The 22,976-nt window shown below is 33.3% G+C and overlaps 1 protein-coding gene across 6 annotated transcripts in view; it reads left to right on the forward strand.

Annotated features, from left to right (window-relative positions):
* The window catches only part of LOC126971673 (protein trachealess), a 271,027-nt gene that overhangs the window by 242,318 nt on the left and 5,733 nt on the right, over positions 1–22,976 (forward strand). For 5 of the 6 annotated variants that reach the window (XM_050818066.1, XM_050818089.1, XM_050818080.1 and 2 more), the window contains 5 exons: positions 3,235–3,324; positions 6,786–6,951; positions 13,839–13,963; positions 15,478–15,671; positions 16,871–16,980. In XM_050818066.1, the coding sequence (XP_050674023.1) occupies positions 3,235–3,324; positions 6,786–6,951; positions 13,839–13,963; positions 15,478–15,671; positions 16,871–16,980 (685 nt within the window). Of the gene's footprint in view, positions 1–3,234; positions 3,325–6,785; positions 6,952–13,838; positions 13,964–15,477; positions 15,672–16,870; positions 16,981–17,650; positions 17,709–22,976 lie in introns of all 6 variants that reach the window. The other variant, XM_050818097.1, reaches the window with a different exon arrangement.

Consider the following 22,976-nt stretch of genomic DNA (forward strand, 5'->3'; position numbering starts at 1 on the left):
CTTTATGACTAAGAACTAACTGTTTTTAATTAGGACGTGATATGTGTGAGAAGTAAGCTGTGAATTGTACATGGGTCGTTATTTGTAACTAACTTATATACAGGGTGTTCCAAAGTTATGGGACATGAAGGGAAAGTACCTTAAATATCGTAGATAGGGTATTTTACTGAAAGAAGACTTCATGTTATTTTTAAAAGTTAGTAATTCTGCATTCAAAGATTTTCTAAAAATTACTTGCCTCGTCTGGGACTCGAACCGACTTAAATGTAAAAAAAAAAACACCCCTACTTTTATGATGCCAATCGAAAGAATGGCCAAAAACTAATAACTTTTCTTAAGTAACATAGTATTTTAAAAGAAAGGAACAACGTAAAATGTTTGAGTCAAATTTCAATAAAGTTATTTATTGCCGACGACGACGTTCGAAAAGTAGAGATACTATCATTCCATAGATAGCATTGATTATTCGTAAATAAGTGCCCACTTCATAATTAAAATACTTTATAGCATAGTTTTTTTTTAGTTTAAAAGCGATACGAGAACGTGGGCGAGTTACAAACAGAATTGTGCCATATCATGTCGAGTATACACCATAAAATGATAAGAAAATCAAAAGGCAGCGGACTCATTAAAAGATTGGCGATTTGCGTAAGACAGAAGGGATCACATTTTGAGCATTTAATTAATTAATTTACAAAAAAATACCCACTTAATTGACTACTTTCTCATATTTACATATCATAAAAGTAGGGGTGTTTTTTTTACATTTCAGTCGGTTCGATTCCCAGACGAGGCAAGTAATTTTTAGAAAATCCTTGAATGCAGAATTACTATTTTTTTAAAATAACATAAAGTCTTCTTTCAGTAAAATACCCAATCTACGATATTTAAGGTACTTTCCCTTCATGTCCCATAACTTTGAGACACCCTGTATAACCTCAAGTACAAGTAAGAATGTATAAGAATAGACATTCCTATATGTCTGTTCCTATGTTGAATTATAAATGTCTTAGATAATTTATATGTCTAGAATCTAGATGAACAGTAACCACCATCTGGATGTGTGGCGTTCCTCCACAGTGCGGTTTTCAAGGAGCTTTCTTCCACGTACCACAAAGCTGTGGAATGAGCTTCCTTGTGCGCTGTTTCCGGGTCGATACGACATGGGTACCTTCAAAAAAAGCGCGTACATTTTCGTTAAAGGCCGGCCACGCTCCTGTGATTCCTCTGGTGTTGAAAGAGAATATGGGTGGCGGTTATCAATTAACACCGGGTGTAAGTGAGTGAGCGTACGCTCATTTGTCCTCCTTTTCAATTAAAAAAACCACGTCGAAAAAAATTGCGGTGAACAGTTGACCTCTATTTTCAGCAACACACGCACACTGAAACAATGTCCTCAATTAAGTGTAATACGTAGGTCGCTGTCATTTACACTCGATTAATAAACCTGGCCTGTTGTAATGCGTAGTCTAACAGCAAGGGGCTCTAGACGTAGTAATTATCTTAGATAAATACACACATTGTTAAATTAAAGGATATAGTATAAGAAAAACAACTAAAATCAATTTAGTAGTTTTAATAGAAAATATTACAAGAGACATGATCATTACATTTTTAATATTACTTTGAATTAATTATTTTGAATCTATCTTTTAATAGTATTAATAAACCAATTAATAATAGAACAATATTAATTGAGATTTTTATAGAAGGCGGATTAAATCTCTAATTTCATATTTTTAATTATAATTAATAAGTTGAAAGTTAGCATAATCACGAATTTTTCAACTAGTTCAACACGAAAATAAGTTGATTGAATACCTGGAAAAATTATAATCTAGAAGCGTCAAGCTGCCAATCTTTCAAATAAGTCAATATTGTATGTCACCTGCGCTTCTAGTTAATCTATGTCAAATAACTCGATGGTTTTTCAACTATGTTTTGTTTGTTTAACTTTTTTGCTCTCGCTCCAGTAGCAAGGCGATGAAGCTATTACGTTTTTATAGAGTACAGTCAGCATAATCAACTAGAATTGAATATTATTCATAAAAAAATAATGCTGAATATTCCTATGATATTGCTGTGTTCAAAATCAAGAAGTAAGTCTTGCCTATCTTTTTTTATGATAGTAAGGGACGAGACGAGTAAGACGTTCAACTGATGGTAATTGATACGCCCTGCCCATTACAAAGCTCAGGATTATTGAAAAACCCAACAATTCTGAGCGGCACTACAATTGCGCTCGTCACCTTGAGATTTAAGATGTAAAATCTCATTTGCCCAGTAATCTTACTATGGCGCCCTCCAGGACCGAAACACTATAATGCTTACACATTACTGCTTCACGTTAGAAATAGGCGCTGTTTTGGTAACCATAATCTAGACGGCATCCTGTGCAAAGGAGCCTCCCAATGGTAAATCCCCATCTAAACAAAATAGTTGGAATTCATGATTTCTCGTACATTGTGATATATGATTTATGTATTGGCTTGTAAAATTGACAGATATTGTCGAAATTTTCAAACCACACGCCATTTTTTCAATAATATTTATTATATTCCACATTCAATTATAAAACTTCAGGTTCGCATTTTTGTCAAGAGTTAATTAATAATATTGTTAATATAATTATATAACAAATTGGTTCTATAATAAACTCAGTATTTATGCAATAGTTGATTATATCTATAGATAATTTTATTAAGTGATATAATTGCCTTAAGCTAATTTGACGCTACATCACAAAAATTGTTATAAATTAAATTCATCGTTTGTTATGCTGACCTTACTTCTATTGATGCTGGCGTTACCGTGTAATACGTAAAGTACTGGGTCAATTCTCAATTTATTTTTTTTACATCTGGCAATCCATTGTAATATAAAGTTTTAGTAAGGGTTATTGCATTGTTAGCGTACTGCTGTTATATTGATCGAAATTTCAATTTTGATTATGCAATTTATAATTATAATCTAACTTTCGCTGCGCTCCAACTAGATACCGCACTGCCTAAGAACAATAGCTTTTTTGTAACGGAAAATTTTAGATGCTTGTGTGCGTGGCATCTTGATACTCAATGGCATCTTTCAAATTTTATAACATACCCTTCATGTTTTTTTACATTGAAATTAATAAAATACAAAGTACTTACTGATGATATGTGATCCCAGTATCTTTCTTATTTCTTGTAGTATTATTAACTGTATCACTTCAATAACATTTGTTTTTGTCCACAGTCTCTGGATGGCTTCGCCCTGTCTGTGGCCGCCGACGGCAGATTCCTGTACATATCTGAAACTGTCTCTATATATTTAGGATTATCTCAAGTAAGTAATCATATATATATATATATATATATATATATATATACATATTTGTAGTATTTATATATATGGTAGTTTATAATAAATACACTTTTGGCGCTTTAGAGTGAACTATTACGATGCGCGCGCACACCGACATTAAATTCACACCCTGACGTTAGCTGGTCAAATAGACCATTTGTATCATACTTCAGCTACCGAAAGCAGTCGAAAAAAGATAGATCCATGCAATAAATGCGAAATGTTGGCGCAAAAAGAGAACCCAAGATTCTTTCTTGTAAATTAACTAATAATGCATATACGGCCTTACAAATAAACTTGGTATAACGTTGTATACCTGAGAATAAACCAAGAATATGCGAATTCATTACAATTAGACATTTTGCTTATGATTGGTTTATTCGGACGTATTACGTTTTCCTCGTTTATTTGCAAGGCTGCCTGACATTCGGAAAACTTCAGAATTGTCATTGTATTGACAGTGATGTCAGCAACATTTTGCTTCTGAGGTATAACTTTATTCCAAGTTTATTCCAAGATGATAAGGTCTTGGGTACTACATAGATTTGAGAATTGACTAGATACTATTATTAGTATTTGAAATCATTACTTGAAGTAAATTTTAAACGAGTACTTTCCCAAAGAACATAAATAAAAGATATGGGCTTTAATAAGTCTACATGAAATGTCATCTACATAAAAATTTCATTCAACCTTCACACGAAACGACGATTGTGATCGCAGCGTCGACTTACATCCGGAGATAAGTCGCGAGATATCATCTCAACACGTGTTAAACTTCCTACGTGTCGTAAGCCATTCTAGACCTTTCATTTTATTGTGTATATTTTGGAAGTTTTTATTTTTAAAATAGATGCGTTTGAAATACACCGCCATGCACCGTAACAGCACCGTGACATATTGTTTGTTTACTTAACAGTGCATTTATATAATAATAATAGTAAGCAAATAATTTTTTATCTTTTAAATAAAATAATGGTTAATTTAAGTATGTTTCAAAAATGTAACAGTTTAATATTGCTTAGCTTAAAACCAGCACAGATAGTGCTTAAACGGCGGAAAATATTAAAATTTTCAAAGAGTAATATAAAAAATCTAGGTCAAGTTTTTTATCAGTATTAAGCAAGAATTAATCCATCAAACAAATCAAAAATTATAATTTTAAAGCATCTTTTTTCAGCTCGGTTTGTACTTAAAGTTGTTAATTTATATTAAAATAAATACTACTAAATTAAAGGAAAGAAAAAGATCCGAAAACTGGGAAACAGTTGATTCAAAATGGCTGAAGGGTGGTGCGAGGGAGACAGTGAACGGGGAGAAAGGGACGATGAGAGATGCTAGTCACGTCTGAGGCGAGGCGCGAGCGTGCTCCTCATCCTAATGCCAAAGTTACACACACCCGTACCATAACCAAACACCTTACATGAACTATAAGTCCTCCTTAGTGTGGGTAGACATAAAAATACATAAACTTCCTGGTAAATAAGCAGCTACAACTTTTAGAGCTGAGATTAGGAGCTCGTTCCATATTAAATTCTGTTAGGATTTTTTCGGAGGCCAACGGGATAAGAAATCATCATTTTCCCGAATATGCCGGAATGGATATAGATACTTTATTTTTTGTTTTGACGTCTTCAGACCCTTCCGAGGAAATTATTTACGTGACAACACGTCTGTGGGCCTTTTTGAAACAATACATTTAGGTTCTTCGGAAAGAAACCTGTAACGTAGCTTTGAAATTGAAATGGATTATTTTTAGATGTGTGAGTGATGGTTAAATTGATAAATACTTTTTGAAATCTTATAAATCAGTATCACCAACTTAACTAAAGACCTCTCAGAAATGTGATGATTATAAACAATAAAATGTGCCTAAATGATTATAAACAACTTGTATTATTAACTGTTGTTATGTACGGTCTTCATCATTATTGATTGGAACCCCTTCTTGGGTATAGGCCTCCTCCAGCTTGTTCCATGCCTCTCTGTCGATTGCTGTCTTTTTCCATAAGTTTCCTGCTGTCGCTTGAATGTCTTCTATCCACCTTTTCCTAGGACGTTCTTGTCTCCTTTTTCCGTATGTATATGAAATACATAATGCTTTAGTGCAGTTTGATTGATAATATAGGTGAAAATCAATAGGTCCCCTGATTTAAGATATTTATATGATAGGAGGTGTCAAGTAGAATTTTTACCTTCACAGTAACTGAACACATACTCTAAGCTTAGTGGTCTAATTTAAGGTGACATTGACTTAACCGTAGTGTTTAATTAAGGTTCCATTCATCCACTACTTGATTCTTGAAACCCCCTAATTGTTAGCAGCTCTGCTTTTAGATGTTAATACTCAATTGCCCAGTAAATTTACTAGAACTTCTGCTCTTTACCTGACGTCGAAGAGATGATTTGCTGGCCTTTCATTTGAGAGTAATATAAGCCTTCAAGGTTGATCGAGTAGTCACAACATGTTGTCATTTAACTATATTTTTTTTTAAATAATCGAAATATAAATAAAAAGTATCTAAATTCTTTCCATTTCATGGTCACTATTTAATAATATTCGAAATCTCTAGCATCGTTTACAAATAGCTCCAATTAAATAAAAATATCAATGTGCTTGATTAATTATTATATCATGGAGAAAGAGGATCGATAATTAAAAAAAACCTTCATACAAAGACCTAGTAGATTAGATAGTAAAAAATATTTCATAGAATTCCGGAACTTTTAGGGGTATATCTATTTATTAATACGTATACAGCTAAAAATAACTCAATTGTCAACTTTTATTCATGAATTCCATGTCAATTTAAGGGTCATGTTTTTTGGTAACTGTCAAAGGTAATGTTCAGTTTGATGTAGTGGATGTGTAGCGGCCTTTATCGCGACATCTGTCAAATCAGAAGACGCCATTTCAGTAAAGCCCATAAAGTCGGAAGCATTCTCAGAAGCGACCACCACTACATCACCATTGTCTGTGATATTCACATGCCGTGCCACACTGCGGATACACGACATATGAATACCTAATAGGGTCCCACAATTATATTTGATAAGTTTATATACATTTACATACGTTGTCAATTGAGAAAGTTTTATTAATAGATCATTATGAATACTTTCTTACAAGTTGTCGTCCAGAGGTCCTATTGGTAATTTTTATTGAACGTCGGTTTTCTATTATGGTTGATATATGTCTTTAAAATTTGCGATTTTTACGTTCTTGTCGATAGTCTATGTCTGTGTATCAAACTGTTAGCTCGAAATTTTTGGCTACGTAAACAATCAATGAATTATTTTGGTTTTCTGCACTTATTCTCCTAACTATATCAAATAATATGTCCTCTGCTGATCTGAAAACTTAGGTTACCATGTATTTCTTTACCTTATCAGCAGATCTCTATTGGCTCTAATTTATTTCTAATTTTTGATTATTTTCCTAGGTGGAGATGACGGGGAGTAGCATATTTGATTATGTTCACCAGGCTGACCATGGAGAGATCGCTGAACAGCTTGGACTATCTCTGACAGGGCGGGGAGGCCCGGGACTCAATAGTCCAGCATCTGGGAGTGAAGAGGGAAGTCAGCATGGAACCAACAACCCTGATGGTAAGTACAAGATATAGGATAGGAAGCATTACTTGTGTCAGTAAAAACACAAAGTTTGAAGGAATTGCTGACAGCAGAATAGCTATTAACTATCTATTTTATGATAGCAATACTCACAATAGTGATATTATAACACACACCCCAAACAAACCGAAATAGTACAAGTTTACTACTATTTTGCAGCAGAAAAAAGTGTGATACACATACTGATTACAGTACTGCTCAGATGAAAACTTCTTATAGAGTTAGTAAACTTTTTCTTCTACCTGATATTAAAGTGATCACCGCCGCTCTGCAATACCAGAGAAAAGGAGTGTTGCACTTGACGAAAGTATACGTGCTTTTTTTGATGATAGTCATGTAGAAAGGAAACTTATCCCACAGTTTTATTGTACGTAACTGAAAGTTTCTTGAAAACTACAATGTGGAGGAACGTTATATATCCCAGTTTGTGACAAGTCCTGCAAAGGTGGAAATTGGCGGCAGGAATCAGGTCAAAAAGCTTTTCGGAAGAATTCCCATTATAAATAAGGTAGAAGACACAAAGTGAATCGACGTTTCTACGCAACGCTAAGCGATCGAGCTGTTCATAGACCACTAGGTCCATGACATTTGCAACATTCATTGGTTCATCACTTTTCCTTTCGATCTTTATCCTCAACCGTATAAAATCAAGTTTACAATGGTTAATGAAGCTCTCGTACGTATATTTTGTAATACATACAGTATATTTACCAAATCATGAAAAGATCCAAGCAGAATGCAATGTTTGGAAATGTTGTTTAAAATTCAAATTCAAGTGGAATAGGGCCGAAATACTAAGACACTAGGTACATGCTAAATATTGTAATGAAATTTTTTGCGGGAAGGATAATACTGTTTCTTTGACGGTTTGATATAATTAATCTTTTATTTGTTCCCTTGCATCTACTCAGATTCTTGACATTGAATATTAACTTTTACTATAAAGTCTTAAATATTTCGATACTAAAATATTCAGATAGTGTTCACTATAATGATGTCATCACTTATATCACCTATTAGAACGTAATGTGCAAATAAACTACAGATTATTTTTACTGATCAACCAAAGTAATCAATATAAAGGAAGTTTATTATCTACTTATGTGCACATTACAGTTATGAAAGAGATGTACATATAATTTGACAATAGCGTATCACACTCGTTGCTTGAAGGGGCACGTGCCAGCGAGACCTTTGTATAAAAACTATATTGCTTATAGTCTACTTTTCACGCTCAACTTCTACTTTAGATCGAACGTCACGATTTACTATTCAGCATTAATTAAAAACTACCAGACACCAAAACGTAACAAATCGTTCATTCAATTTATCAAAAAACGAATTAGATTGGCCTAAAAATGTAACGGCTTTTGCAAAATTTCTAGACCTTTTTAATCAATGTAGATTAAGAATTCGTGAAAAAGTTGACAATATTTCGGCTCTTGGTGTTTATAATTAACTTGAACCGTTACTCAATCTAGTTAGGCAAATTTTATACTTAAAGTGACTCGGTAAAAAGTGTCTGTTCTATTTTAGACAAAAACTAAACGAAATTAGATTACTTTGCAGCGTACATTGTGTTTACGCCAAAGTTGTGTCGTTGAATAAGCGTAAATTGCTCCACGCAAACTTCAATTTGATTAATGTTACTGAGCATTATAAAAAGCTTGATAAAAACTATGTCGCATATTAAATATTAAATCTAAATCATATCAATTTCAAAGCTAATTAATATTTTGTTTTTGTTTAAAATTCAGTTAATTTTAAGATTCAGCTTGAATTTTTTGTTAATTTTTATAATATATAGATTTTTTTCTGGATTCCTTACATATAACAGAAGTGAAGTTGATAGAGATGAAAGTAATTGATGTTAAAAACCATATAGCAGTTCCTTCAAAAAATTAAACTTCCAAATAACCCAATCAAAATATGTGTCTATTCATGCTTCTAACACTTGGCACCAACATATAGCTGGATGCTTCCCAATGACCTAGAATCATTTGGCGTGTAAAGGAAAATACTAATAAAAGTTAGTTGTTATATTACAAGCTTGTTGTATAATCCAAACGTATTTTTAGCATCTGACAATTGATAGTAAAAGTATATCGCATTTAATTCAATGTCATTGCACTATTTGATTTTGCACTTTCATCCTTCTAATGAGATTTAGGTACTTGTTGTTTGTACTTCAACCTACTAAAAATAGTGAAGCGACGTCTGTCAAATTTAGATTTTCTTTTATATTTGTTATTATAATTGAATGGTCAATCACTTCTTGCTAACCGTCTATATCTAGTCATTTCGACATAACCGTTTCTTTTGACCACGCAACTAGTTTTACGCATTTTATTTCATTCAACTCACAAATTATTAACAGACTTTTTCTTGAATGTTTTGAAATCTCTCTAACCTTCTTCTAAGGCGTAGTACTCTCAGATACTCCCGAAATTTCTCCACACCAAATCGTTTAACAAATCATTTAATAAGTCTTGTATCGAATCGAAATTGAATTATGTGATCTTCACGGTATATTCGGCACTTATGAAAGTGTCAATGGGGAGTCACAGCAGCTTCTATCATTTTGATTAATATTTCGTTTTATCGCTTGGGAAAAATTGATCTTTCGGCGCTTAGCTTTGTCGCAAACGACAAGGTGCTAGGTTCAATTAAAATTGTAATGAGCAAAAAGTTCTCGTATATAATTTCACTGTCAAATAGCGGCGGTTCGCGGTCCAATGCATTCGCTTTTTGTGCCTCTTGTTATAGTTAAAAAGTGTAGTTTCGCTATTGTAGTGTGTGGATTGAAGACAAAATGATTAAAACTTTAATATTTGTACTGGCGCAAATAAAAATGAGATTGCGTTAGTCAGTTTGATATGAAAAATTTGCTCGGAAGGATCACAAAGTTTATTAACATAACATAAAGAACTACTTAATTATTCTTACGTTTCAATATTGGTTCTAGCGGCATTGTATTTTTTTTTAAATAAATTATATTGTTATATTGAAACATTCATGAGAGCTTTAATATACTCTGCTTTCGTTGTTCGTATATTGTTGTTTGAGTTAATTATTTACTGAAATAGTAATGTAACACTAAAACATTTATTGAGATTTTGTTTTATTGATATGCTTATTATTATCCTTGCATTTCAAAAATAAGTTTTATTAGCACTGAAGTATTCATAAGGCGAAATGGCTTATTTGAATACGCGTCCGTTTCACATGGCATTTTCGGAATATCCACTACCAGAAAGGGTGCCTATCATAACAAGTTAGTATTGTAGTAAGAACATAATAATTTTATTTTTCCGACATCGCTTTTTATTATCTCTTGTTCTAACAACTTTGTTTGTTTATTTTTTACCGAATGTTCGAAATAACTATAGTATAGTCATTGACAGTTCTTTTTCCGTACCTCAAATAGATAAGAAGGAATCCTTATAGGACATTTTTTTTTTCATTATCTCGGGTACGGGTGGAGGAATCGAGTTGAAATTAAAACGATATACTTAAGTCGACAATCTCTCGAAGCTGTGAAAAAAATAAACTTCTTAGTTATCATAAATAAGAAGATACGGCCGTTTATTCCGAAATAAGCGTATATTTCAACACTTTCAAGGGAATCTTTATAGGGTATTTTAGGTTGACCTAGAACTATGAAATTTGAAAAGTAATACCATCTTATACTACAAGAATAAGGTTAAGCCTATACATTTCTAATTAAATCTTTAAAAACAGGGTCTTTATGCTAGGAAAGGCTGTCCAAATTTCGAATTAAGTAAACCACAGACCCCACAGGCTGGTGCAGGGAGAAATATCTTAGAGGAAACCTTCACCTTTGATAACGAGGGAGTTTTGCTATCATAAAAAATTTGAATAATTTGTTATAGGAATAAGATTTTTGTGCATTTAAGATTCTGTTTTACAAGTAGGATAGGTAGGTACCTAATAATTAGTTCTAAGCCCTCTGTTTTTAACCGACTTCAAAAAACGAGGAGGGTTCTCAATTCGACTGTATTTTTTCTTCGAGTACGGTTTAATGATACGGTTTGACACATACCTGTACCATTTGATAGAATCTTTGATATAGTAATAATATATAATATATGTAATGTGTATATAATATTGAATTTTTGCGATAACGGAGTTACTGTATTTCTATGTAGTTTATCGATAATCGCTTATACTGTGAATTAGAACCTTCGGGAACCCCTAACGCCGAATACAAGGGTAGTATATTTTTAAAAATGCAAATAATAATAATTTTACTATAACGTAGATAATTTTCTTAATGATACAACATACTGAGAATAGAGAGAACGCCCTCAGCCTACTACATAATATTTTATTGTAAAGAAATTAAAAAAATCCCGCTGAGTTGCTTGCGCCCGTTCATCTCAGGTCTGAGCCATACTACTATTTCACCTGATTCCTGCCGCCGATTCCACCTTCGCACGTCACGCCACAAATTAGAATATCATCCCCACCATCTGGATCTGTATCGGTCCTCCACAATGCGGTTTTCAAGGAGCTTTCTTTTACGTACTACAAAGATGTGGAATGAGCTTCGTTGTGCGGTGTTTCCGGGACGATACAACATGGATACCTTTAAAAAAAAGCGTGTAGGTATACCTATCTTAAGGCCGGCAACGCTCCTGTGATTCCTCTGGTGTTGCAAGAGAAAGAGGTGACCCGTACGCTCTTTTGACCTAATTTCCATAAAAAAATACTAATTCGAATGGATGATAGTTTTTGACGTTTAATTAGTGATTTTGAATCTTAACATGAATAAAAATATTTGAATTTAATATAAAAAGCCTTTTTGTTTATCAAATACTTACCAAACGCACGCTTAATTGATTCAATATTACTTGTTAGCTAGCACATGTCAATTTAAAACCAAATCACGGTTAAGACTTTCCAGGAACCCAACATCTTCCGTTACCAAAATTGATTTTCGAATGTGACGCATCGAATCACGTGACAATGAGTTTCAATTTACTTACTCGTTTAAAATGAGGGTAGGAAAAAATTAATCAGGATCAGATGTGACAGCACACCATTGTGGTAGGAGTAGCGCAGTAAAAGAGTATTCAAGAGTGATAGCCATGTAAAAAGGAAGATTGTCTTCTGACAACCACGGTGATGCTGATGGTGCAGTGGTTCTAAAAGTGTGTTGATCTGAAAATATTTTTTGAGAAATTATATTATTTTAATGCCGCGTCTCACCATTGCTCAAATCTTGTGCACGTGCAATATGGTTTTTTTTAATGCAGCCAATAAAGTATTATAAGGTAAGGTATTATATTTAACACATATTTTACCAGTCTTCAGGCTTCATTGCACAGGATCCCGGCTAGTTTATGGGTACCACACCGGCGCCTATTTCTGCCGTGCAGCAGTAATGTGTAAGCATTACTGAGTTTCGGTCTGAAGGGTGGCAAAAAAATTACTGGGCAAATGAGACTTAACATCTTATGTCTCAAGCTGACGAGCGCAGTTGTAATGTCGCTCAGAATTTATGGGCATTTAAAGAAGTCTGAGAGGCACTACATTGTAATGGGCAATGTGTATCAATTACCATCAGCTGAATGTCCTGCTCGTCTCGTCCCTTATTTTCATTAAAAAATATACATTATAAGGACATCTCATTCACAGTCTAATAGCAAAAAGGAAATTATGAATTAATTAGTTTTATGAAAACTTAGTTACATTAATTACCTATGTATTATTAATATTGTTATGTAATAACCGAGTAACGTATACGTAACTGTGGATAATGTTGTACATTTTACAATAATTACTCAATCAAAATTTAGTAATTATACTTATTGAAATAACTGTTAATTTTAATTTAAGGCTTCTATGTTGAAGCCGTACTTTTGGTTGTTATTTAAATACTCCAAAAGACTTCTAGCTAAGCCTACTTATTAACCTAATTTAAAGTGTTAACGAAAGTTTAAGAATAGCTGATGCATTTCTCGGTCAGCCGTATCCAGATTGGGGAAATCAATTAGACCGTAGTGACGTAGCTGGGACCAACGTTTTATTCACAAATTAATTAAATAGTCGTTTAACCAATCGATCAAGTCATCAGTACATAGTTGAGGAAGCTTCATCTCTAAATCCGGGTACAACTTTTTGTGAAGGCATAACTTCTTGTATGAGACAGTTTATCTAAAAACATCAATGCAGAAGTTAATCTGAAAGTGTTATATTAATTATTAGGTAGTTTAATCGAAGGAATGCAATTATTTAACTCACAAAGAATGGCCACACTCAATGCGGGACAATTCCATTAATTGTTCTCCAATGATAACCTTATTTAGACTATCGCTCTTTGAGGCTGCAAATGTAGCTTTTGCCTTTTGAATTTAGAGATCTAATTTACAGTTATTTGATTACTTAATTTGACCTTGATTCATTAAAGACTGTGAAAATACTAAAGCTGTTATATCTCTGATCATATGATGTTTTATATGCTGCTTGAAGTAGGTATAGTTTTATTAAACTAAAGAGTTAAAATAAAACAATACTTAAAGCAAAATGAGTAGATTTACATCATCAATTGAATACTTGAGTATTTTGACTTTAACTTGAATTTCTTGAGAAATTCAAGTTTAATTCGACAGCGAATAGGTCATTCTTTATTTAAAATGTTAAAAAGCCTATTTAAATAATATTCGGACATTATGTATATTATAATTGATTTGAAATTTGATATAGACGAAGGAAAAAAGAAGCTACTGTAGGTCGAAGCCATATTGATATGGACTTTTTGTGCTCTTCCTTGGGGCTTGAAAATAAAAATATGAATTTCTCAAAGTTCGTTAATAGTAATACTTTTATTTTGTCTACAGTATCAGCTCAAATGACACTAGCAGCAAGCGGATCTCTGTTTCGTGGAATGGACAGAGCATTTTGTGTTCGAATGAAAAGTACACTAACAAAACGGGGATGTCATTTCAAGTCTTCAGGATACAGGGTAAGCAAAATAAAATAATAATTATTTATCCCCACACGTTAACATAACCCCCCCCCCCCCCATCATCTTAAGCGAAGAATGAAAATACAAAGACAAAAAATATTACATCTCCAACCATAGTTATTTTAAATTTACTGAATGCGATACTTATTTATAATTCAGTTTAAAGATAGAAGGAACGAAAGAAAGAAATCCATAGTAAATCAACAAGCGTAAATCACGTTTGCTTTCTATAAGTTGATTCATTAGCTTCCGGGTTATAACTTGTTGGGACTGAAAATTTGTGGACATTTTTCTTATCTAAAATTTAGAGATAAAAATGTACGATGAATTTTCATTTTCAATCTAGGTTGGAAGAGCAAGGGAGGGTGACACGTCAACATTTGGAGAAAGTGGTAACTGGAGGGTGGGTATCGTAGGCCAAAGACATCTCACTTACAATAATTATTATCATACATTTTTGATCTCACTTAAGCTTTTCGTATATTTCGTACGGTAAATTTGTTATTATTATCTTTATATGTCTTTGAATTAATAAGCCAGAGTTCACGTTTTATAGCGTCTAAGTCATTTTGCAGGGTCTTTATCCGTCGTAGATCAGAAATATTACTGTTAGAGTTATAGCGCCGCGTGGGGTGCCTCAAGGCAGCAGCCACAGCCCATAATTTTTGCTTTAACTCGGTGTTAGGAAATAAAATGCGATTATATCTCAAGTTTGAGTAACTGAAGGATAATATAATAGGTGTGTAAATGGTTCGTAATAGAATATTAAGGAGGGCTAGTTTCTTATAATGTGATTATTGTGTAGACTGTCTCATATTTTTTGATAAATACTATTTAACTGTGTGATGGGTATCATTTTTTATTAGTACAGCTAAACATCTCAAGGTACACTTTCAATGTTGGTTATTTGTGAACATTAACAATCAGAAATACACAAATTTTAATAAATCTATGGTGGCAAATTATTACATAACTGTATTTCTAATTTGTGTATTGTATAATTCATCTTACGTTATCTGGTTTTGCTATCACATGGAAATTAACGTATTAATTTAATATATAAGTAATCTAAATCCTCAGTCTAAATCACTATTAAGATAATTTAACATAAGGTCAACAATAAATATTATAAAATTTACGAAAATAACTATTCGTTTCTCGGACATGAGTCACGAAACATTCACAAATCTTATATTACAAATTTGAAAATTAAACCCATAATTTCAATTTATCTACATCTTAATGGCTCGTACAATTCGTAAATATCGACGAAGCGATTAGCGCAAACCATTTGTAACTCGTTCTATGCCAAAGGCTGAACGTTTATTGCTTAAATTCGGTAGTTCATCCTTTATAAGTTATTCACATACGTGACTTCAGAAGTTGGACGAAATCGTTTCCTATTTCAAAATAAGATGTTGGCTTATTTAACCCACAATCATCTTCTGCTAGTTCAAAGCACATATTATAATGTTAATTAATTAATACTATATTAACCTTCTTGTTTCCAGGTGGTGTTAATGCTATGCCGCCTGCGACCGCAGTATACATTCTCCCACAGTCGGAAAACTCCGCCATCCTTACTTGGCATGGTAGCACTAGCCATCGCCCTGCCACCTCCTTCAGTGCACGAGATAAGACTGGAGTCTGATATGTTTGTCACAAGAATTAACTTCGACTTTAGAATAGCCCATTGCGAGCCAAGGTTTGTAAATTTTAATTTTACTTTTAACAGGGGTGTCCACAATTGTTTTTTGATTGAAAACTTCTTTAGCCGCGTTGGGCACTTTTTGGTAGGGGAAAATTCCGTCACCGACATTCTCGTGACTGGCGCACGCGGTAAATAAATAATTAAAAAAATACATATAAATAGACACTTTTTGGATGCGTGAATTCTCGTGAGCTCGCGTCGCCGAAATACTTATAGCAGTATATCTGTAGCTAAACAGCTGTAGTATTGTGCAATATTAGTGAAGTGTATATTTTATAAGTGAAATTGTATGGATTTAGTGAAAAAATCAGTGTGTCTAAAATGTGCATTGTTATAATATAATATGTTTTATGTTTTTGTTTGATTATGTTTTTGATAAAATATTTAAATGGTTATTAAATTCATCACTTTGCACAATATAATGTGTAGTTTGTATCTTATTTTTCAGAGCTTGTAATTATTCCATATATTTCTTAAAACACAATTCAAAAATTTTACATGACATGGTTCTATTGAGTTTTCTACAAGTAAATTATATCATGTAATAATAATTATACTCACTGCATTTCATAACAGACTATCTCTGAGCAAATATAACTAAAATTTATGAAGAAAATGATCGAAATGAGAAAATAAAACAGAAAATATCTGTTAACAATTTAAAACAAAGTTATCTATTTGTATGTGACGGGTTATTCGAATATTGCTAAGAAGTGTAGAAGGGGTTGGTAATTTAAACGCACATAGAAAACTGTTACATCAGTATTTTATGTTTCGACTTAAAATTACAATATACACTTATTATTAAAAATTAAAAGACACTTAGGGCATAGTGTCCCCTTACAATTCACTATAAGTAAAGCATACTAAAAAAAAATGCATACTCAAACTTAGCGCTCTGACTGATATAGGGCACGAGCGTCTACCGTGATGATGCTACCAACTGTTAGTTGGCACTGCTGTAGTGCCAACTAACTTACACGAACAAAGTTAACTAAAATTCTGAATATTATATGCTATTAGTTATTTCTAACCAGTGATAATATCAAATAAATTTACTAACACAGTAATGAGTTAGTTGAATAAATGTAAATATTAATTGGGATATCTCATGGCAGTTCATGACGTTGGTAGCGATTGTTAACACACCAAGCTGACACAAGTAAAGATGTAAATTGTAATGTAACTCTCAGCAGGGTACAGGAGTTACTGGGATATACGGCGGAGGAGCTAACGGGGAAGAATCTGTACGCTCTATGTCATGGCGAGGACGCGAACAAACTAAGAAAATGTCACGTAGACTGTAAGTACTGTTTTATTTATAACTTAGCTTCACAGAACCACTGAGTCACGGTGGCAAGCCAAAGAAATCACATCAGTGTTATATAATATAAAACGACCATAAGGTCATATTTATTTATAATTCAACTAACATTACAAATACGAAAGTAACTCCCTCTGCTAGCTTTAGCCGCAGAATCGATTTAGATGAAGTTTGGTATAGGAATAATTCTAGACCTTATCTGTGTTATTAATAAACACAATGTGAAGTTACTCCAAGTTTTAAATTACTTCTGCGTGTCATGTAACTCCTGTAGTGAGTGACAACAAAGGTAAGATAAATAGTTTTAAATTTGGAATGACTTCGCGTTTATGTATAAGTGTAAAGTTACTCCTAGATTAAAATTACTTCTCTCTGTCATGTAATTCTGTAGTGACAAAGTTAAAACTTTGAGTAACTTTACACTGCGTTTATTAATAAGACAGTATTTTTATAATTAGGCTTTAATGACGATCGGTGCAGGTACCGATTAGTTTGTGACCATTCGGAGGTCAGTCACACAGGGACCGTCCGACACAGAAAACCCTTCCAATTCAGTTTCAAAATTTTCGTTCCAATTGCTTCAATTTTGGAGCAGGAATTGCTCCGAACGAAACCCTGATTTTTGAGTTTTTTTACTGGCAATTTTCAGTCGGAGCTGCTGTCGTTCTTACCGCACTGATGAATCTCTCACCCGCGATAACGCGACGGTATGTTTTTTTAGAATTCTTAAATCTCAAAGAGGCCTCAGCAAATGTTTCATAATAAAAATATGTTTAACTCCTCGCCCTAAGCGACCTAGAACACACCCTTTTTATTGAAGAACGAAGTAGCATACATACGGGTCATCTGAATTAACACCTGATAAGAGACATCGACATTATAAAGAGTAGAATATGCGTATATTCGAAAACCGAAAACACGTGGCGTAAGATCGGTAAGAAGGGGCGCTGTGGTGAGAGTCAACGGTTCTACCAGTGGGTAGATTGCCACCGACGCTTTTTTATACCACTTTGAAAACATCCGGATAGCTTGAATCCTAATAGAATCATTTAAAATCACTTAACGTGCATACTTAGACAAGTTAATTGAGAATTATTATCCTTTTACCTATATAGTATTGTGATTCCATACGCGGTACGATGACGGAAGCTTGTAACACAAACAACCTATTCTATTTTATTACGAATATATTCCGTCTGTTTCGTGGTAATCAGAGATTTCATTCGCGTATACATTCGTATCCAAATTACCCGTTTTCTAGTAAACACCCGGAGTTTTATGTTAATAAAACAATTGACATTCTACCCGCACTCTGTCCACATTTGACCGCCATTTTAATATACGTGGTGTATTCGAAATTTGAATTTCTTAAACTAGGAACAAATCAGTATTTAATTACCTAATTGTTGACTGCGATGTTCTCTTACGTTGAACATTTTAATATACGTCGTGTATTCGAAATTTGAATTCTTTAAAACACGGAACAAATCAGTATTTAATAACCTGATTGTTGTTTGCGATGTTCTCTTACGTTGAACATTTTAATATACGTCGTGTATTCGAAATTTGAATTCTTTAAAACACGGAACAAATCAGTATTTAATAACCTGATTGTTGTTTGCGATGTTCTCTTACGTTGAACATTTTAATATACGTCGTGTTTTCGAAATTTGAATTCTTTAAAACACGGAACAAATCAGTATTTAATAACCTGGTTGTTGTTTGCGATGTTCTCTTACGTTGAACATTTTAATATACGTCGTGTATTCGAAATTTGAATTCTTTAAAACACGGAATAAATCAGTATTTAAATACCTAATTGTTGAATGCGATGTTCTCTTACGTTGAACATTTTAATATACGTTGTGTACTAGAAATTTGAATTCCTTAAACATGGAATATATCAGTATTTAATTACCTAATTGTTGACTGTGATATTCTCTTACGTTGAACATTTTAACATAGTATATTGTCTATGCGAAATTTGAATTCTTTAAACATGGAATATATTAGTATTTAATCACCTTATTGTTGATTGAGATTTACCCTTACGTTCAACATTTTAATATAGTGTGTTGGCTATGCGAAATTGGAATTACTTAAACATGGTATAAATTAGTATTTAATCACCTAATTGTAGATTGAGATATTCCCTTCGATCAACATTTTAACATAGAATATTGCCTATGCGAAATTTGAATTATTTAAACATGGAATAAATCAGTATTTAATCACCTAATTGTTGATTGAGATGTTCTCTTATTATCAACATTTTAATAGAGTATGTTGCCTATGCGAAATTTGTATTCTTTTAATATGGAACAAATCAGTATTTAATTACCTAATTGTTGAACGAGATGATCTCTTACATTGATCATTTTAATATACGTTGTGTATTCGAAATTTGAATTCTTTAAACAGAGAACAAATCACTGTTTGATTACCTGATTGTTTATCGAGATGTTCTCTTACGTTGAACATTTTAATATACGTTGTGTATTCGATATTTGAATTCTTTATACATGGAACAAATCAGTATTCAATTACCTAATTGTTGATCGATATGTTCTCTTACGTTGAACATTTTAAAATACGTTGTGTATTCGATACATAGTAGTACAATTCTCTTTACATATATACTATACGCTGGTATATTCAAAGGCTTAGCCTGCACCTGAAGACAAATATAGTCAAAGTCAAAGTCAAAAAATCTTTATTCACTGTAAAACTTTATAAGTTATTTAGTGCAAGTCAGGATGAAGTACAACAGTTACAATAGCATTCAAATTAGTATAACAATATTCATTAACAAAATTCAGAACATTAATTCCAACTATCTTTATCATTCAAATAATCTTTCACTATAATAGGCCTCAGATGTTAAATTTTAATATCATTTGGGAGTTTATTATAAAATATAACACAATCCACTTTAAAAGATTTAGCAATTTTACGGAGCCTAGTAGATGGAATATACAGCGGATAGATATAAAACGAATAAAGACATCGTAACAAAGCTGAAACCATCTCTCGGAGCATTTAGGAACGACATTTCCCACGAATAATACAGGGAAAGGAAACGAAATGATGGCGCACAAATTATTATTCAAATCACAAACACGAGGCATACTGTCGAGCGATGTGCCTCCGTCCGCGTCGGTCTGTCGGTACCTACCGTCGCTAAGGATCGTCTTTGTTCATTGTAATAATATCAAAAATACGTCCACGTTATGCTGTTTTTGTAATTAAAATATGTTTTTTTTTGGAAGAAAGAAAAAAAAAGAAAAACATTTATTTCACAAAACACTCACAGTCACACACTTAATATAAAAAGATAAAAGTACAAAAGATACCAAAAAGGAACGTAATTAAATAGTAATTGATTTAAAATTACAGAGATGCAGTGCAGGAAATGGGTCACCGACTCAGGATTATCTGTGACACGTGATATGAAACAGCACTGATTTTCAGCGGTGCCCGTTTAACTTTGTAGATACAGTGCGCTTGCCATATAATAAATAATTCACTTATATAAATAATTCAATAAGACATAAATATAAATCTCGATATATAAAAGACGATAATAATATAATTACAGTTTATAAATATATAACAGGCCAAAAACCACAGAGGTTTGTCCGGCATGTTAATAATTAAATAAACAGTTAATTAAACCTTTTGGAGGTTTTAATTTAAGAATACTTGAAAGTGAGCTCCGATTCCTCTATTAGAGGCTCTCCTAAGTCACCTGTAGGTTACGCCTCAATTACTCTAGCAATAATTATTCACGGCAAAAACTAGTTGTTAATAATGATAAAATTAAAACTTACGCAACAATCAAGACTACTTACAAGAAAATGTTGTAAAACATTGGAAATACTGAAGTAGTTCCAGAATCTTACCAGGGAGGCTCGTTTGCACAGGATGCCGGCTAGATTATGGGTACCACAACGGCGCCTATTTCTGGCGTGAAGCAGTAAGATGTAAGCATTACTGTGTTTCGGTCTGAAGGGAGTAGCTAGAGAAATTACTGGGCACATGAGACTTAACATCTTATGTCTCAAGATGACGTGCGCAATTGTAGTGCCGCTCAGAATTATTGGGTTTTTCAAGAATCCTGAGCGGCACTACAATGTAATGGGTAGGGCGTATCAATTACCATCAGCTGAACCTTCTGCTCGACTCGTCTTTTATTTTCATAAAAAAAAACTTGGGCAGAGGTAATCACTTACTTGTTATGCGAAACGCAAGTCCTCGAACAGTAATTTGAAAAATAGGCACCCTGTGAATTCTATGTTTTAATATTTCATTTGCGATCCGATTTTCAACCGTTAACGGATGGTGTCATTATAAAATTTGTCTTTCATTTATGGACGATGTGGGAATCGAACCCGCGCCCGGTTCCATCCGATTGAATCCTTCCCAACTCAGCCAACCGTCTGAGTGACGCATGGATCGTAAATCTTGGTATGTCTAATACAACTCTCAGGTTATTGCTCCATATCTACTTTACACTTGATACTTGCTCAACCCCAATATTTGCATATAAGGATATTGCCTTGTGACGTCGCTCTTACAAATCAATTGTTTACTTATGGTAAGAGAAAATATTAGCTTAACATTCGCATCTTTTTAAGATCTAACAATTTTATAACAGTATGCCGTCGCGCTAAGACAGGCGATAAGCTAACAACTGCAGCAAAGATTAAGAGTCGTGAGAAAAAAACTAAAAATCCCCCTCCAATAATAAAGCAATTGTAACGAAATTTTGAAAACTGAATGGAAAGGAAATATTCTGTGGTGGAATGTTTCAATTTTTTCACTTATTGTCGTCGGATTTGCATATTCGGTCTCTGTTTGCGGCCTTATGATTAAGCCGAGTTAAGCACTTTCTGAAGTACTCTAGCACTTACAAAATTCAAATTCAAATATTTTTATTAAAAAAATATATACAACGACTTATTGAAAGTCAAAAACTACCACCCATTCCAAAAAGTATGCCTCAGACCTAAGAAGAACGGGCGCAACAAACTCAGCGGACTTCACTTTTTATATAAAAATATGGCTACAATGTAAGATCGTACAAAATTTATTATTTTATAGCCTGTGAGCGGTCGCTCAATTCCCAATCTGTGGGATCATTACGAAAGTCATTTATTTTATATATATTATTCACCTCACAAACGTCTATGAACAATACTTTGGAAGTTCATATTACATTGTTTTTAACATTGTCTGGGATCCTGTTGTAAACACATCTACAACGCCCCACAAAAAACTTACTTAGTGCACTTAGCCGAGTAGTAGGCATTATAAGTTTATGGTGTAATGGTTGTGACAGTTTCTAGCAAACAGAGAGATACAGGTAATGATATATTAATCTTATTTCGAAATAAATTTGATCTAGGGTTGAAAAACCAAGCAGAAAAGAGTCAAGAATGTTATGGAAAAATGTCTACTTATATTTCCTCCTCTTGCAAGAAGGTTTTCACAGGCCTGACCTCATTTTGCACAGTACGCACTTCCAAATAGTCATAGGTATCATTATTTCTTATGAACCAAAGTGCATATCTGAACTGTCTTTAGAACATGATTTTTTTAATACGATAAGGAACGAGATGAGCAGGACGTTCAGCTTACTTGGTACTTCAGTTGTCTTGGTTCTCAAAAAACCATAAATTCTGAGTGGCATTACAATTGCACTCGTCACCTTGAGACATAAGATGTTATGTTTCATTTGCCCAGTTATTTCACTAACTACGGCGCCATTCAGATCGAAGCACAGTAATGCTTCCACATTACTGCTTCACGGTAGAATTAGGCGCCGTTGTGGTACCCATAATCTAGCCGGCATCCTGTGCAAACGAGCCTCCCTGGTAAGATTCTGGAACTACTTCAGTATTTCCAATGTTTTACAACATTTTCTTGTAAGTAGTTTTGATTGTTGCGTAAGTTTTAATTTTATCATTATTAAC

This window comes from Leptidea sinapis, chromosome 2 (genome assembly GCF_905404315.1).
Source record: "Leptidea sinapis chromosome 2, ilLepSina1.1, whole genome shotgun sequence".
Taxonomy (NCBI): domain Eukaryota; kingdom Metazoa; phylum Arthropoda; class Insecta; order Lepidoptera; family Pieridae; genus Leptidea; species Leptidea sinapis.